Below are 17,841 nucleotides of genomic sequence, written 5' to 3'. Positions count from 1 at the left end.
ACTGATGGTTAAATCTCAAATCTGACGTCTGTTTCTGTGTTACCTGCTCACGTTCAGCCTCCTCTGCACTATGGAAAGAGGTAGATGGGACATCTTCATGAGAAATACAGAATTGTAGAGGTGATGAGGAGAAATGTAGTCCTCCAAAATGGCTTCCATGTCTCACACAGTGGCCTGTTAAGGATCATTATGGTGCTGTCTTCTAAAGCTGTTGCATTAACAGTTCATGCGAATCTCTGAAAAATGCACTGACTGTATGACCCCTGTATGAGTATACCAAAAGTTTAAAATATATGAAAAGGCCTAAATTGATTATGAAAGTCACTGCCTTATGCCCTCTAGCTTGAAAAGCTGGGCTTTTGTTGATATGCCAAATCTGAAGTATTTCTGTTTTTTTCTGAATATCTAACATAGTGTAACCACAAGAGAAGTAAATGTTTGTCTCTTTACTGTTGAAGGCTATGAAGATTGTATAGTATGTTCAGTTGATGTATAGACTGAATAAAAAAAACAATGAAATTCAGTTTTTCGCTGGTGACATATTTATGAAATATGAACAGAAATGGCACGGAGATGATCCAAGAGAGAAGAAACGAACCATTACAAAGTTAAAGTCCTGGTTTCATTTTAATCCTCTAAAGAATAATTAGACATATTAGTTGAGCTGATGGTCCAGTATTCAGCCAGTGGAACCAGTTTCTTCTCACAGCTTGAGTTCTTTGATCATCGGCTCACCCCGCAGACCAAGGAGGAGGTTGTTCGCTGCCAGAGCGGACATGGCGTTACGGGTAGTATAGCTCGCACTAGCAATATGTGGGAGAATCACTGTGGGAAGAGAGAATTAAATAGACAAAGGAAAGGCAGTGAGAACTGAGCTCAGTGTTATTAAGTTGACCTAAATAGTTTTCTTGAAAAAACAACTATTTTGAAAGCAATAAGTCTGACTCACCGCAGTTTTTGAGGGTGAAGAGTGGGTGGTTTGTAGGCAGGGGCTCAGGAACAGTGACATCTAAGCCAGCTGCTGCAATCTGCCCAGTGGACAGAGCCTCATACAGGTCCTCCTGATTCACCACCCCACCTCTGACACGACAGGAAGACCAGAATTATACAGTATATACGAACATACAAGAAACCCTGATAGTGTATAGTCCTGGCCAGGTCAGCCTGATAGCCCCCACCCCCTCTATTACATGGTATTATGTACAATCAGCGATACAATGTGTGTTTGTGTTTAAGGGTACCTGCTAGTGTTGATAAAGACGGAGGTGCTTTTCATCTTGGAGAAGAGGTCTTTGTTGCAGATCTGATTTGTTTCCGGCGTCAAAGCACAGCACACAGTCAGGAAATCTGACTGCCTTGCCAGCTCATCGAAAGAGACTAGACCAAGAGACAGTGCATCATTATATCTAGCTTCATCCATCCATCCATTGTCTATACCGCTTATCCTTAAGGTTCGCGGTGGGGCTGGAGCCAATCCCAGCTGACATTGGGCCAGAGGTGGGTTACACCCTGGCCTGGTTGCCAGTCAATCACAGGGCCGAGACACAGAGACAACTCTCACACTCACACCTACAGGCAATTTAGAGTTACCAATTAACCTTCATGTCTTTGGACTGTGGGAGGAAGCTGGAGAACCCGGAGAGAACATGCAAACTCCACACAGAAAGGTGATGAGTCCAAGGAGATTAAAAATGACATTTGCCTAAGAGTAGACAGTAGACATCCACCTCAATGTCATCATGCATTATATAATCTTAAATGCTGGTACTTACCGAACTCTGCATTAATAAGACTGGCCAGCTCAGGCCTGGGGGCCACGTCTGTGTAAATGAACTTCTTTACTTTGAAAGATGCCAGACGCTCAGCGATAGCCACACCTTAGAACACAAAGACTCTGTGTAAGAGGGTTTTAATGATAAGCTGATGTGCACGTTGTGTGTAGTGTTTCAGATGCTGTGTGCTCACCAATCCTCCCCAGGCCCAGGATACCCACAGTGCTGTTGGCCAGCTCATACCCACACAGCCACAGAGTTCTCCAAGTGCCCCAGCCGCCACTGACGAGAGAGAGAGAGAGAGAGAGAGAGAGATGTATTTTACCTTTGACAAAAACAAAAACATGTATGCATGGGTACACTTGAGTGTGTGAGAGTGTGTAACATTACGTCTTGGCTTCATGCGTGGCCTCTATGAGCCTCCTGGAGGTAGTGAGCAGCAGAGCCACAGTCAGCTCAGCCACAGAATCAGTCAGGACATCAGGGGTATAACCCACACGGATCCCTCTGGGGGAAAACACACACACAAACAAGCATCACACACACAATATTACACATATACAGTACTGTGAAAAAGTCTCAGGCAGGTGAGTGAGCAAACGGAAGAAAAATCAAAATCAAATCAGTATTTGGTGTGACCACCTTTTGCCTTCAAAACAGCATAGGTTCTTCCAGGTACACTTGCACGCGATTTTTGATGGAACTCGGCAAGAAGGTTGTTCACAGTCGGGGATTTTGTAGGATCATAGTCTGGTGTATGATTAACCAGTTATACCAGACAGGTGCTAATAATCATCAATTTCATATGCAGGTTGAAAAACAATCTTTAACTGCTGTGTAGGAAGCTTAAAACTGGGTGAGGAAACTCTGCTAGGTGAGGTTGTGGAAGACAGTTTCATGTCACAGGACATCATGGCAAGACTGAGCACAACAACAAGACACAAGGTTGTTATACTGCATCAGCAAGGTCTCTCCCAGGCAAAGATTTTAAAGCAGACTGCAGTTTCAAGATGTGCTGTTCAAGCTATTTTGGAGAAGCACAAAGAAACAGGCAACCTTGAGGACTGTAGACGCAGTGGTCGGCCAAGGAACCTTAGTGCAGCAGATGAAAGACACATTATGCTTAGTTCCTTTTGAAGCAGCAGTGCTATCAGCTCAGAACTAGCAGAAACCAGTGGGACCAGGTTGACCCATCTACTGTCCGGAGAAGTCTGGTTAGAAGTGGTCTATAAAGAAGAACAAGGGGTCCTGGAAGTGATGGTGTGGCCCCCACAGAGCCCTGATCTCAACATCGTCTAGTCTGTCTGGGATCACATGAAGAGACAGAAGGATCTGAGGCAGCTGACATCCACAGAAGATCTGTGGTTAGTTCTCCAAGTTGTTTGGAGCAACCTTCCTGCCGAGTTCCTTCAAAAACTGTGTGCAGGTGTACCTGAAGAACTGATGCTGTTTTGAAGGCAAAGGGTGGTCACACCAAATATTGATTTGATTTAGATATTTCTAAATATATTTAGAAATATTTCTAGATATTTCTTGTTCGCTCACTTTGCATTTTGTAAACTGATGAAGATGAATAATTAAATTCAAAGTACACACAAATTAGTAGTTTATTTTAAAGAAGAGATAAGAATCACCTTTTCTTCAGCTCCTCTAAAGAGAGATGGTCAAAACCCACTGACATGGTACTGAGGACCTTCAGGTTTGGACCTGCAGGAGCACACCAAACACATGCCTACATTTGAGAGGCTTTTCATTGCATCCTTGGCTAGACTGATTCAAAGACTGTCCTCACACCTGCAGCGTCCAACAACTCTGCATCAATCTTCTCTGTCAGCACGCAGACCAGACCATCAACACCTTTGACCTTCTGAAGCAGCTCCTTCCTGGGTACAGCGTCATCTGAGTCCCACAGCTCAAACTGCACCCTGGGAAATTCATTTTCAAAGCTTTAGCTCAAGATATACAGTATCTCAAGCTTGTCAGGTGTACCGTGAGAAACACTGAGACTTAAAGGTGCAGTGAGGCATTTTTTCAGCTCGGCTGTGGGGGAATAGCCTCTAGGTTACTGATCTTATCTGGTTAACATGAGGGCAAATGTTCAGTCCTGTTTACTCAAAGTAAATGATGAACTTTACAAAGCAGACATTCAGCATTCAAAAAGGTATCACAGTCAAACCAGCTACATGATGCCATTAATTGGTAACATAGGATGTTCTCTCTGAAATTAATTTACTTTAGGACACTATGACTCACTGTCCAGATTCACGGAGGATCCTCAGGCCCTCGGGTGGGATCTGTCGGGTCACATACACCCGTGGCAGGGTTGACATCTCCCTCTGCACGTTGCTCGTCAGGCTCCCAGTGACATTCAGAGGGGTAACAGCGACCCGCTGGAGCACACGCAGTGCTGTACGACTGCACCACATTGCCAGGACAGAGTGAACCTGTGGGCAGGTGTCCGAGAGTTGAAAGTGGTCCTTTGCAGTTCAGAGTCTGATGTGTGCAAGTGTATGGCTTTGGCTCTAGCTCAGGGGGAGGAACCTGAGTGTTTCTGACCTATATGATCAGAGGGAGGGTGTTTCTAAACTTGAGGGATACTGTCCCACACAAGGAAACACAAAGTCAAATCTCTGTCAGGATTAAGTGAAATTTGAAGACAAATAGAGTTGGAATGGAAACACAGATACATAGACCTCATATAGACACATAAATGCTTTTTCTCTTTCTCTCTCACCCACTCAAACACACTAACACACACACACATACACACACACACAAATTAAAACAAAACTATCAAAGACAGTAGTAGGCTCGTGTTTTACATGTTTGCACCAGAATGGGAGCCAGTGGGATGTAAATGTTTCACTCAGCTGCTGACCTTTGTTTCTTTGAACAGTGGAGGATGCAAACGCTGTTTAGAATTTTCTGTTCAGTCTGAATAAAATTTGCAAGGGTCTGATTTGTAATAGTTTTTTGGTATTTGGATTCTGACATTTGTCAATAGCATTAAGGTATATTTTTAATGATTCTTGAAAACATTAGGTGATAGATAGATAAGATAAACCTTTATTGTCTGTTCAAGTGACAGAAATTTGTTTGTTTGGTAATCCTTGCTTTCTTTGACTTTAATCAATTAAAATGTTATAAAATAGTGAAAAAGACTATACTAGTACCTCATAAATTCTGAATGGAGGAGGTAATGTCATACCTCAATTCTAAACAGCTAAAGTAGACAAGTCTGATCTTCCAGAAACTTTTATAGGATCTGGAAAACCTTTCTCAAATTCTATTTTCAAAACTGGACCAATCTCTAATGTCATTTAATGTCTGTACATTGTAAGAAGTATCATACACGTTTTCTTTTCTCTTCTATGTTCCTTGACGTAATATAGTATATTTCAGGACCTATAAGGTGCTTCTATAGGGTATTGATGAATGGGGCAGATTAGTAAATTTGTGAGAAAAGCTCTGAATTTATAATATTTAATACTGGCGTTCAAATAATAAGAGAGGAAGAGAAGAGAAGGCAATGCTTTTAGATTGATATTTGGGGATATTTTACTTGTATCCAAAATAAAGTGAAATTTTAGTCCTGAAAAATACTGTGGATTCATTGGATGACCTTGGTCATGTGACTGTGGTAACCCGGAACCACTCCAAGTTTTTAGCCACTCACAGCCATTCATTCGCTATAGCTCGTCGCGCATACTGACAGGTAGCTACGTATGATTATTTGTCTAATTTTAACAACATTTCCAACGATTTTTCTATAGTGATTGGTAGGATGATAAAAACCTAAGACAGCTGTCTAGTCTGGGGAGGTATTAGTAGCCTATCGTATCTGTGTGTTATCACTTTTCATGAGTTTATGACAAGTGTCCTCGCCACCGGCTCCAGACAGCACTGGCACTGAGCGCTAGCTAGCTGTATGTGCTAACGTAGAGCTTTACCCAGCAGGTTCATAAATGAACCGGTGTTATTATGGCAGCTATAATCTTTGACTTTTAGAAGGCTGCCACTTCACTGGCTCAAGGCAGGTCAGTTTCCTTTAGCGCTTTACCGACTGTTGTCAGGTCAACAACATTGCTGACAACTAGAGTTAGCCGGCATTAACAGTAAGTTAGCCATTTAGCTAACTTACAACAGGGCGTTGGTTTCAGATCTTTACCGCTAACAACCAAAACGTTTAATAGCGTTGGTAATCACTGTCTCTACTTTTATATGTTGTAATTGAATAGTTGTTATCTCTCGGATAGTTGAATTCCCCCTCTTCCCCTCCCAGCATGGCTGCAGACTCGATGGAGATTGATGACTCTCTTTACAGGTGAGTCTGCCTTTTTGAGTCTGGTGCGGTCTCCCCGACTGAAGCACTTGATGCAACACATTACTGCAAGACAGGAAACGACAGTACTGTGCTTATACTACAGTCAATACAGTAATTGCGCTTGGTGCTCCTCGCTTTTCCTTGATCTGTAGCGCTCACACGTCCTCATCTTTCCTTTCCCTCTGTCCAGCCGCCAGCGATATGTGCTGGGAGACAGTGCTATGCACCAGATGGCCCAGGCCTCAGTCTTTCTCAGCGGAATGGGAGGACTGGGAATTGAAATTGGTATGCTAAGTATCATATTCTTCAGTGCCATAGTTTTTACATGATCAGCCTTTCCAATTGTGTTTTGACACTAATCAACTTCTGGTTTTACAGCGAAGAATATTGTCCTGGCTGGTGTGAAGGTATGCACCTTCATTACATATTATGGCAGTGTATAATGCTTTAATGTGGAATATTGAGAGTTGGCTTTCCTGTGGCCTTAGCTATTATATTTGTGTTTGCATGTGTGTATACAGGCAGTCACCCTTCATGACACAAAGCAATGTGAGACCTTGGATCTGGGCTCTAACTTCTTTATCCGCAAAGAGGATGTGTTGAGCCAGAGGAGAAGGTAACACGTCTGACTCTACTCACAGTCAGTTTTTTCTGTAATCCAAGTGCATATGTAAACTCATCTACTCTATCTCAATTCCCTGTCTTTGTCTTTTACACATACTTACCCCTCTTCTTTTTTACCACAGGGTGGAGGCAGTGTGCCCTCGGGTAGCAGAGTTGAACCCTTATGTCCATGTTGACATGTCTTCCTCTGCTTTGGACGACAACACTGATCTCAGCTTTCTCAGACAGTATCAGGTAAGGTATTGCTTTTCAGAATCTGGGTTGTGACCAAGCTGTGGGTCGTGGGAAACTTTGAATGAGCTGCTCTCAGTCTCACAGTAAAAGTTGTCCCACAGTCCCCCTGGTGATTGTGTTGCATGTAAAACATCCAACCCCTGTAGACTTGTAAAAATGACTGCAGAAGTTTATAGTAATTTATGTAGTTTATTCTTTTATGGACAACATGTGGTGTGATCAGCTTGGATTTATAGCAGTTACAAGGAATTTCCAATTGAGACAAGATGTCGTGGTGGAAAAAGTTTCAAAATGTCCACACAAAAAAAGCGTAGCACACCTCTTCTTCAGTACAATCCTCCTCACAGCTGTAAATCCAAATGATTGGTTATTCTAAACTGTTATGTGTTTTTTAAACAAAATATGGTTAAACAGGGTGAACACTGCTTATCTCTCGGGTGGTGAGAATGTTAGAGTTAAATGTCAAAATTTGAAGGGTCATAACTGACAAAAAAAATGGTTAGGATTTGATAAAACTTTCAGGGGTGATGTATTTAGTCACTGACTGGACCTACTGTACCTGTTTTACTTGTTGTTTATCAATGGAGCAACTAAAAAGTTGGCTCAGTGTCATCTGGGTTTAGATTGCATATAACCTTTGTTAAAACCTGCTTTATGATCTGATTGTCTGCTCTGCTTTCTTATCCAGTGTGTGATTTTGACTGAAGCCAGACTGAGCCTACAGAAGAGAGTGAATGAGTTCTGCCATTCACAACAGCCCCCCATCAGAGTAAGTCTGCAATCCATATGATGGTCATACGTTACAGAGCATTAGCTAAACCATGCCCTATTCATGGGGACACACAAGCAGTCAAATATTAACCAATATGTTTTGCCCTTTGTAGTAATCAAACCGATTTACCTTATGTCTTTACCAGTTCATTGGTTGTGATGCATATGGCATCTGTGTGCGGGTGTTTTGTGATTTTGGAGAGGAGTTTGAGGTGTCCGACCCCACAGGAGAGGAGCCCAAGGAGATTTTCATCCAAACTATCACTCAGGTAGTCTTACTTAACACATTCTTAGTAATCTACTAGATCCCATTGTTTGTGCCCCAAACGAACAGTCCTTTCATTCATATAAAAATGCAATTCTATAATTCATCCTTGGAAATGATGTAATGGAAATCTGAGCACTCAAAGATATTGTCTTCTCAAAAAGAAAAAAAGAAACATTTTTGAATTATGACCCCTCAGGACAAACCTGGGGTGGTATCCTGCATGGATAACCAACCACACGGCCTACAGACAGGCCAGAGTGTTGTCTTCAGAGAGGTCAACGGCATGGTGGAGCTCAATGGTGCTGTGCGACAGGTTTCAGGTAATTTTTCTACATTGTAGATAATAAGTTCTGTACATTTGATGTTTTTGCAGGGTTTTTAGGTTTGTAGGTTACACGATGAACCACATATTTGTACAATATTTAGAATATGATTATATTTTTATAAGGTAAAACAGATCTAATCTTATCCATTTCTGTCTGTTTGTGTGTGTGTATGTGTGTTTTGTTTGAATGTGTATGTGGTATTAGTCCTTTCTTCTCACAGTTTTGCAATAGGAGACACATCCCAGCTACAAACATACGCACACGGAGGTTTCTTTGTTCTGGTGAAAACTCCTAAGACATACAGATTCGTAAGTTAACTAGTTCTCATATCAACCAGAAATGTCACATTTGAACAAAAACAATGCGTACTTGTTTCTAAAGTATCATATTCTTTGTGTGTGTCTGTTTGTCTCCGCATTTATGTATTTCAGGAGACAATAGAGAGACAGTTGTGTGATCCTCAGGTCCTGACTCCAGACTTAAGTAAACCTGAGGTGAGAGCCTAAAGCAGCTCCTGGAGACGGCATCACGAAGCAAAATTAGCGGACTGGTTTGCCAGTTTTGGTCCAACTCTGTCCTGTGGCAAAGCAGGCTCCCTTTGCCACAGCAGATCACCACAAAGCAATAAATGTGCATAATAACCTACTCGGATTGGATCAAAACTTCTAACCTCACAACCTTTATGAATAATGGAGCCATCATACCTTCAGGGCCTCCACATGGCCAAAAGCTCTGCCTTCACACTACATTTACCAGTAAAAGAGCACGTTTGTGTTCAGACCAGCGGAGTCACTTGGCTTCTTCATATAAACCCTGGGTTCACAGAGCTTTGTGATAACTTGCTTTCTGAGGTGGGTTATTCAGGATTGTTAATGTTAGTATCAGTAAAACCTGACACCCCAAAGATAGTCTTGCTAAGTCAACCTTGCTATGCGGTACAAGCTCTAGTTCACAAATAAATGCCTTGACAACAAAACAGTTTAACCAAACAGTTTCCTCACATCTTTTTTAAAAATCTACCCATCAGGCCCCACTACAGATCCATGCAGCCATGTTGGCTCTTGACACCTTCCAGGAGCAGCACAGTAGACTTCCCAACATTGGGTAAACAAAGTATTTCTCTACTTTTTAGTGTCTAGACCCAATCTGCTACTCTGTTATCTCCGACAGTACCTGAGGATATCATTCATCCTCAGGAAGTTGTTTGCTTAGTTGTGAGCAGTTTCACTTTGATGCCATCAGGTGTTTACAGGATGCTGAGGTTTTACTGAAGCTAACCGAAGAAGTGAATGCAACTCTCAGGAACAAAGTGAGTGTTTTTTTGTCTCTCCAGTTTTCACTCTCTTTGGGCTGCAAAGACGCACATATATCCTCTTTGAGAGATGATGCACGCCACAGATGCCTTAACATCTCTTTCTTTGTATTTCCTCTCTCCTTTCATCTCTGTAGACTTCAGTGAATACTGAATTGGTGCGCTGTCTGTCGAGAACAGCGAGGGGAACTCTTCCTCCGTTAGCAGCAGCTGTAGGAGGTCTAGCCAGCCAGGAAGTACTTAAGGCCATCACAGGGAAGTTTGCACCACTACAACAATGGGTAGGTTACTAAATATTAACTGGAGAACTCCTTTTCAGAAATGTAAAATGGTGCTTATTATTATCCCTTAACTGTTGATCCTTCTCTATTTCTCCTGTGGTTAGTTTTATCTTGATGCCCTTGAGGTAGTCAGGCCACTTCAGTCTGTTTCTGCTGAGGAGTTTTTCCCAAGGGGTGATCGATATGATGGACTACGCGCTTGCATTGGTGAATCAATGTGTCTAGAACTGCACAAGCTCAGGGTCTTCATGGTAAGGACTGTGCACTACATATAAGGCCTCTTTTATGTTGAATTACTTTTGAGGTTTATGTCCAAATGTCCCCCTACAATGTCTTCTCTTCCAGGTGGGCTGTGGTGCCATAGGCTGTGAGATGCTGAAAAACTTTGCCCTGCTCGGAGTGGGATTGGCCAAGAGCTCCGGAGAGGTAGGCAGTCTTTCTGTGTTACCTCTCCTCTGTTTGACTGTATTTCTTAATGCACTGCAATATATTCCATTGCTTGGTGATGTGCATTTAGTGAAACTTTGTACTCTGCATCTGTCAATTCATAGGTATGCATCACAGATCCAGACCTTATAGAAAAGTCCAACCTCAATCGTCAGTTTCTCTTCAGACCACATCATATACAGGTGAGCAGATGTCCTCTTCTTAATCCCCTTTTTCTCCACCCTTATCTTTCCCCAACGTTATCTAGGCAACACTTTAATGCTGGGCTATTAACCCCTGAAATTGAGAACGTATTTAATTCAATATTTGCTCACTTGTACTAGCTGCTGAAGATGTGTCTCCTCGCTTACTATGAAGGAAAATACCTGATCAGACTGGCAGAAAGCACTTGTATTACAATCAGAGTTAAAAAGAAACTCGGCCCAAAACAACCACACAGACACTCACACGCTTCCCTTCTGGTCTTCCTGTGTCTCAGAAACCGAAAAGTACCACAGCAGCAGAAGCTACTCACGATATCAACCCAGACCTGCAGGTGGATGCTCACCTCAATAAGGTGTGTCCGGCTACTGAGAGCATCTACAGTGACTCATTCTACTCACGCCTGAGCCTAGTGGTCACTGCGCTGGACAACGTGGAGGCTCGGAGATATGTAGACAGGTTGGTGCAAATATTAAAGTGATACAAACAATACATGCGTAGCGCGCTTAGTTGTTTTTAATTAATTTTTCCTGAGCAGGGGCCCTAATTTGATTTTCACTGACTGAACCCATCTTTGCTTATAGCATGAATGTAGGAGATGGGAAGGTGTTATATGAAATATTTGCTAATTTGTTGTTTCTTTTTCTGAATATTCTTAATTTTCAGTCGCTGTGTATCCAATCAGAGACCTCTCCTGGACTCTGGCACCATGGGAACTAAAGGACACACAGAAATTATTGTGCCAAATTTGACAGAGTCCTACAATAGCCATGTGAGTATATGTGAGAGTTTGTACATGATTGTGTTTGTTTTTTTAATGAAGTTTATTCTGTACATTATCTCATTATCCCATAACAGACCTTCTGATGCAGATTTTAGTCTTTCTTGTGCTCCTAAATGTATCCTTTCCTTTACTCATCAGAGGGACCCCCCAGAAGAGGAGATCCCGTTCTGCACTCTCAAGTCTTTCCCTTCTGTCATAGAGCACACCATTCAGTGGGCCAGAGACAAGGTCAGCCTCCTCAAAACCCAACAATTGATCATAATTATGTTCATCAGTATGTGTCAGTGCCCTGTCTTAATTTTAAATTTTTTCCTTGGGTTTGTGTAGTTTGAAAATGCATTTTTCCACAAGCCCTCCATGTACAACAGCTTCTGGCAGGCCAACCCCTCGGCTGAAGTGGTACTGCAGGTAAGACGTTGTGTGTCATAAGTGTTGGTCTGACTTATTACAAGTTGTTTTGTGTTAATCTATGCCAGCAATGTAATACTTAATTTGACAAAACACTGTTTTTAAAGCTTTTTTTTTGTGTGGGTGTTTGTGTAGAGGATGCAGGCAGGGGAAAGTCTGGAGGGGTCATTCCAGGTCATTAAGCAGCTGAGCCGACGGCCTAGCCAGTGGGACCAGTGCATCGCTCTTGCCCGTCTGAAATTCGAAAAGTATTTTAAGAGAAAGGTAACGTATCTCATCCTGAAAATACATATTCATTGAATTAATTGTACGTGTATGTGTGTTGATGCAAGCTCCACAAACGGATATGCAGTGTTTAAATGTTCCTGATGTTTTCATGTAGGCCATACAACTGTTGCACTCGTTTCCCCTGGACACAAGGTTAAAAGATGGAAGTAAGTTTTCTCAAACACATGTATACCTATAAAAAATGATGTGACCATAATTGAGTCTGCATAGCTACAATATGAAGTGTTTTTAAAGGCCAAGAATACAATGAACTCTTTCCTCCCTCAGGTTTGTTTTGGCAGTCCCCAAAGAGACCTCCAGCACCTTTTGATTTTGACTTGAAAGACTCTTTGTGAGTATGCTCTTACATTACAGTTAAAGCCTTACTTGTTTTGTATGTTTCATATCTAAACTTGCCAAACCCTTTTCCCATCAGGCACTTCACTTTCATTGTCAGCACTGCCCGGCTCTACGCAGGGATTTATAACATCCCTTACTCAGAAAAGGTAGGTCACGTACACTAATCCACACTCTCTCAAACACACACACACACACACACACACACACACACATTCTTACTCACTAACTGACACTTTCTGTCTCAGGATCTCTCTGAGGAGGCGGTGACCAGGATTCTCTCAGATATCAATATTCCCGAGTACAGGCCCTCGGAGAAAGTAAGACTCTCCATTGTTCTTGTTTTTTTGCTGAGTGTAAAAAAAATCCTAATCTTGTTGATTGTTGTGGATCTGTCCCATCCAGTGTATAGAGACAGATGAAACGGCAAAGAAGCCTGATCAAATGAAGATGCCTCTAAGTAGTGAAGAGGAGAGGGAGGCAATCTTACAACTGGAGCAGGCCATTGCTACTGGCAGCGTCACAGCAGGTCTGCAAATAAAGAAAAACAGAACAAATACTCAACAGCCAGATTTGTAAATGGACACTTAAGATAACTGCTAGATTTAAAATCTGAAACCCGGAGTCATATTGAACTAATGCATTACAGCAGTTTGAATAGTTAAGGAACACTCTCTGTGCAAGCTTCTAAAACAAGTACACTAAAACTACTTCTATTAACAATAATAATAATCGATAATGTCTGTGCTTTAACATGTAGAGAGGTTACAGGTGACACCACTGCAGTTTGAAAAGGACGATGACAACAACGGCCATGTGGACTTTGTCACATCAGCATCTGCTCTTAGAGCCAAAATGTACTCCATCGAGCCAGCTGACAGACTCAAGACCAAGCGCATCGCTGGGAAGATCATCCCTGCTATCGCCACGGCAACAGCTGCTGTGGCTGGATTGGTGAGAACAGTTTGACATTTTGTATTGGTGGTTTAACTTGGTGCCACTGTTTCAAAACACCTACAGGAATTAGGCCTCACTCACTTCCCTGGCCGAGGTCTCAGAGGAGATGCTGAAGGCTCTGGTGATTGTTGGGCTGTCATGGCTGACAAGCCTCGTCAAGGTCACATGAAGGTTGGCCACAGTGCCTGCGGAATTTCAGACTAGGGTGGTGGTTCCTATATTTAAAAAGGGCGACTCGACGGTGTGCTTCAATTATTTGGCAAACTGCCCAGCCTACCAGGAAAGTTTATTCCAGGCTGCTGTAAAAGAGGTTCTGACTGACTGTTGAAACCTCAGATCCAGGATGAGCAATGTGGGTCCCGTCCTGCATAGTGGGCCAACTCTTTACCCTTTCAGCGTAACCAGAGGAGTCATAAGAATCCATTATACATGTGTCTTATGGACTTGCAGAAGGCTTACGACCTTATCCCCAGGGGAGTTTTAAGGGGGTTGCTGTGGGACTATGAGGTACTGGGGCCTTGGCCACAACTGGAGTGAGAGCTGTGTCCATATTTTATTCTGTTCTATTATATGTATTTCGTATGGCCTGGGAACACCCCGGGATCCCTCAAGACAAGCTGGAAAATGTTGCTGGTAGAGGGACCTCTGGGCTACTTTGCTTTACCTGCTGCCAATGGGACCAGGCCTTGGATAAGCTGCAGAAAATGGATGGATGTTCAGACTTATTAGGATGTTGGTGTTAAATGGAAAGTGTGGTTGAATTTCTAAAAATAGTAAAATGTTTCTGTAATTTTGTGTTATTTTTGTGACATACTCAGGTGGCCCTCGAGTTGATCAAGGTGGCTGGAGGCTACGAGTTTGAATCTTTCAAAAACTGCTTCTTTAACTTGGCCATCCCTGTGGTGGTGCTTACTGAGCCGGCCCCAGTTAAAAGGACACTCATCAGGTAGGGACATGTACAATTTGTTATTCTGACCGTCTCCAGCACGACTTGATGAGATATAAAAGGTGATAAAAACAGCTTTAACTTTTTATTGCTGTTTTGACCCCATTTTCTGAAAATGTCAAGACTATAACCTTATGATTATTGCACCATCGCAGCAGCAAAGTGAAAATTCCGCTATAAGATGGCACCAAATGCAGGGTCTTTGGCCATTTTTATTACTATTACAATATAGTGACGGCCCTGTGACATCTTTCCCAGGGACAACATCTACTTTTCCATCTGGGACTATTGGACTGTCATTGGCCACGAGGACTTCACTCTCTCTGACTTCATGAATGCAGTGAGGGTAAGAAACTAATGTACTTTATTGATATTTTAACAGCTCAGATGCAGTTACCATATTAACATACTTCCCCTGAGGGTTTTCGTTGGTTATTTGTAGTTTATTTTCATCAGTTTTTCTTTTGGTGATTTGTTGTTTTTATTTCAGGAAAAGTACGGAATTGAACCCACTATGGTCGTCCATGGTGTGAAGATGCTCTATGTGCCTGTGATGCCCGGACACTCAAAGAGACTCAAACTGACGTAAGTGTTACCCGATTGTCCCATTTGCTGTGAATATCACTACTTTTGCTTACACCCTCTCAAAATTTGGATCAGTTGCAAAACAGAATATCTAAAGGAGCATTAAAAGCTGCTCTTTCCCATCATTACACAACCCTGTAGACCTATGCTGGAGTGTCTGTGTTGTTGGAGCTGTCCTGGAAAAAGGCTTCTGAGAATACCTTATTTGCTTGTGAAGCATTTCAAATCTGTGCTGGCTTCAGTGTTTTTTTTAAGCAAATTTGAATTAAAACTTGAACTAAAGCACCACTACAGGAAACACTGTCTGATGGGTGAACTGACGTTGACACAAAACCTGACAGTGTCTTACTTAGAGATGGTTGCAAAGATAACAGAAACAGTGATTTATTTATGTTGTAATGTGCAAAACTTAAGTGGATCATAATGTATCGGGTATGGAATTAATTTGCAGATGGTCCTCGTCAAATGCCAAAATGCAACAGACTGCAACAAGGCCTATTTTTAGCCTAGAGGAACTTCAAACTGAAGGAGCTGTTGATAACTTGTGGCTCCTACACGCCGGTCAGGAGTGAGCAGTCAGCAGTAGTTGACTGTATAAAACCGTAAATAAAATAGGCTTTTCAACCATGAGAAGTCGTTTAACATACAGCCATAAATGTATTAAATATACAAATATATTAGGCTGACAGGTCCAGTAGTTTGAGAGATTAGCTGTGGACAACCAGATGCACACACACACACACACACACACACACACACCAAAGATCCCCCTCCAGGCTTAAGTCTGGCAGAGAAAATGATTGACCTAATGACAGATGTACCTAACTTTGCTTATGACTGCAGGATGCAGAAGCTGATCAAGCCATCAGTGGATCGGCGTTACGTTGACCTCACCGTGTCATTCGCTCCAGAGGCAGACGGAGATGATGACCTTCCTGGTCCTCCGGTCAGGTACTACTTCAGCCGCAGTGGAGAGACGCCTTGACACCTTTGTAGATGTCGTCCTCAAACCTCTTGTGACCTTACTTCCCTTCTTTCATGTAAATTGTTGTAACCAATAACCTGGGCCAGGAGCTTTCCTTCCTTATCTGACAAAGGCAAAGCTCCTGACCCCAGCTACAGCCCCCTGTACTTCATGGAGCAAGAAAAGGCCAGTCCTGGTCCCAGTTTCTCTTGCCACCGATCTAGCCAGTGGAACATGAGGCTGCTTGAGTAGCACTTAACTGTACCTGTGTACATATATTTTCTTTGTTCTGTTTTTTACTCTGGTGAAATGCACAGCTCCGCCTGTGTCAATGCCTTAATTGACTAATAACCTTTTTCTGTTTGTGGCAGTGAGTCTGACTAAAAATTGTTTACAATAACCTTCATTCTCCCAACACACCGCCCCATTAGTCTCACTTGTCTGCTAGGCCCTAAAAGGGGGGGTGTTAAGGTGGATTTGTAGATGGTAGGCATCACATTTACTTCCACAGTTTCTCATTGGCTTTTAAATTATTGCCAACCTCAAAGTTTTGGTCATCTCCCCTGTACAAACAAGTTAATAGCCAGCCAATATTTGTTGTATAATTTAAGGGTGCGAAAGGTCAATGAACAACAGCGAAACCACCAAAGATACTGATTATCATTGTGTTTGCAGATGATTGTTGTCTTCAGTTTGACTGTCGCATAAAAACACATTTGTATCACAGGGGATGGGTATTACCCAAACAGAAAAGAGCAATACACACCGGCAGCATCTTGATGTGCTTCTTCAGTGGTTGATACACGTCAATACTGGGATACATCACTGTCCTCTTGATGACAAGTAAAGCAGCAATTATCACATCACTCCCCAGTCAATTAATGTGCAACAAATAACGCAGCAGGTGTGTGTTGCACTTGACACTATGGTTGAAACCATCTACTCATTGTAGCTGCTAGTCGTACCTATCTTGTTAAATGTAATGTAAGGTAATGACAGCATTGACATCAGTTAACACATTTGGGTAAACAACGTATTTTAGTAGATTAAGTAATGGCATGACATTTTTTTGACATGAAACATCTGTACTGACATTTGGGCTGACACTCCCAGTGTTTTAAAATGGCTTTTTTTTTTTTTAAAAAAAAGAAAAAAATCATTGCTGTTCATGATTTATTTGTTGCATTTGTTTATGGATGTGTGTCCATGACATGTATTTATTTACTTGTTACTCATTTGTCACTTTTTTCGTGTTAAACTGAGCCTGTGTTGATGAGCTCCCTTGAGTCATGGTACACTGGTAAATTGTGAATCGATGAACAAAAGTCATCCTAAAAAAGTTGCCCTTCTGCTTAGTTCAAGCTGAAGGTTTGAAAATGATCTTTGAAATAATTTGCATAGGCTTGAATTGGCAGTAATGTCAATGTAATTTTGAAAGAAGTCTTTTTTTTGTGTCTGTGTTAAGGTTATTGAGATCCAACTGAAGAAATAGTCCACTAACGGGTTATCATCTATGTCTTCAAAACAAAAGACACACAAAATGCTTCCTCCACCATTTATTTTTCTCCCCATAACCAGAGGTGGTGAATTTCGCTTTGCACAGAAAATGTCTATCATACTGACAACACATCTTGTGCAGTGAATCTCTTAAGTGTAAAACAAAACAGTGTTAATGAGTGACAATGACAATGATGTATGTTCTTGTGTCAGACAACTCAACCAATGGTCCAATAAAAGGAGATTTCAGGATGTCCTCAAGACTGAAGCTGCTTGTGTCTTTGTTTTAAATACGTCACAGCAGAGCTAAAGTGATTAGCAGAGAAACGATCGGCACTATTTCGATAATCGTTTCAGTCATGTTTTTCAAGCAAAAATTATGGAAAAATGCCAGTTGCAATATCTCACATGAGAGGATTTACTGCTCGTCTTTGTCATATATTACTGTAAACTGAATATCTTTCAGTTTTGGGATTTTTGTTGAATGAAACTTTTTCATTTTATCATTTCATAGAG

The 17,841-nt window shown here is 41.9% G+C and overlaps 2 protein-coding genes across 2 annotated transcripts; one reads left to right on the top strand and one right to left on the bottom strand.

Annotated features, from left to right (window-relative positions):
• Positions 1-608: 608 nt before the first annotated feature.
• On the bottom strand, positions 609-4,237 carry grhprb (glyoxylate reductase/hydroxypyruvate reductase b). Its single transcript, XM_070827915.1, has 9 exons — positions 4,026-4,237; positions 3,567-3,697; positions 3,407-3,479; positions 2,163-2,279; positions 1,966-2,054; positions 1,773-1,877; positions 1,242-1,377; positions 950-1,080; positions 609-825 (listed from the first exon to the last, which is right to left on the bottom strand). Exons 1-9 carry the CDS (start codon positions 4,196-4,198, stop codon positions 704-706), a joined length of 1,077 nt encoding a protein of 358 aa, XP_070684016.1. The 5' UTR covers positions 4,199-4,237; the 3' UTR covers positions 609-703.
• A 1,213-nt stretch (positions 4,238-5,450) lies between these two features.
• uba6 (ubiquitin like modifier activating enzyme 6) lies at positions 5,451-17,578 on the top strand. The gene is made up of 32 exons (XM_070827982.1): positions 5,451-5,487; positions 6,029-6,096; positions 6,287-6,381; positions 6,475-6,503; positions 6,618-6,712; positions 6,843-6,954; positions 7,643-7,723; positions 7,872-7,994; positions 8,190-8,313; positions 8,524-8,627; positions 8,751-8,813; positions 9,347-9,423; positions 9,562-9,628; positions 9,769-9,912; positions 10,017-10,163; positions 10,258-10,338; positions 10,464-10,541; positions 10,838-11,019; positions 11,227-11,332; positions 11,483-11,572; positions 11,672-11,752; positions 11,888-12,016; positions 12,135-12,186; positions 12,308-12,371; positions 12,456-12,525; positions 12,625-12,696; positions 12,782-12,905; positions 13,137-13,330; positions 14,152-14,279; positions 14,538-14,625; positions 14,770-14,864; positions 15,708-17,578. Exons 2-32 carry the CDS (start codon positions 6,056-6,058, stop codon positions 15,847-15,849), a joined length of 3,078 nt encoding a protein of 1,025 aa, XP_070684083.1. The 5' UTR covers positions 5,451-5,487; positions 6,029-6,055; the 3' UTR covers positions 15,850-17,578.
• Positions 17,579-17,841: the final 263 nt, after the last annotated feature.

The sequence above is a fragment of the Pempheris klunzingeri genome, chromosome 3, assembly GCF_042242105.1.
Source record: "Pempheris klunzingeri isolate RE-2024b chromosome 3, fPemKlu1.hap1, whole genome shotgun sequence".
NCBI lineage: Eukaryota > Metazoa > Chordata > Actinopteri > Acropomatiformes > Pempheridae > Pempheris > Pempheris klunzingeri.
This window is presented reverse-complemented; position numbering and strand designations above follow the sequence as displayed.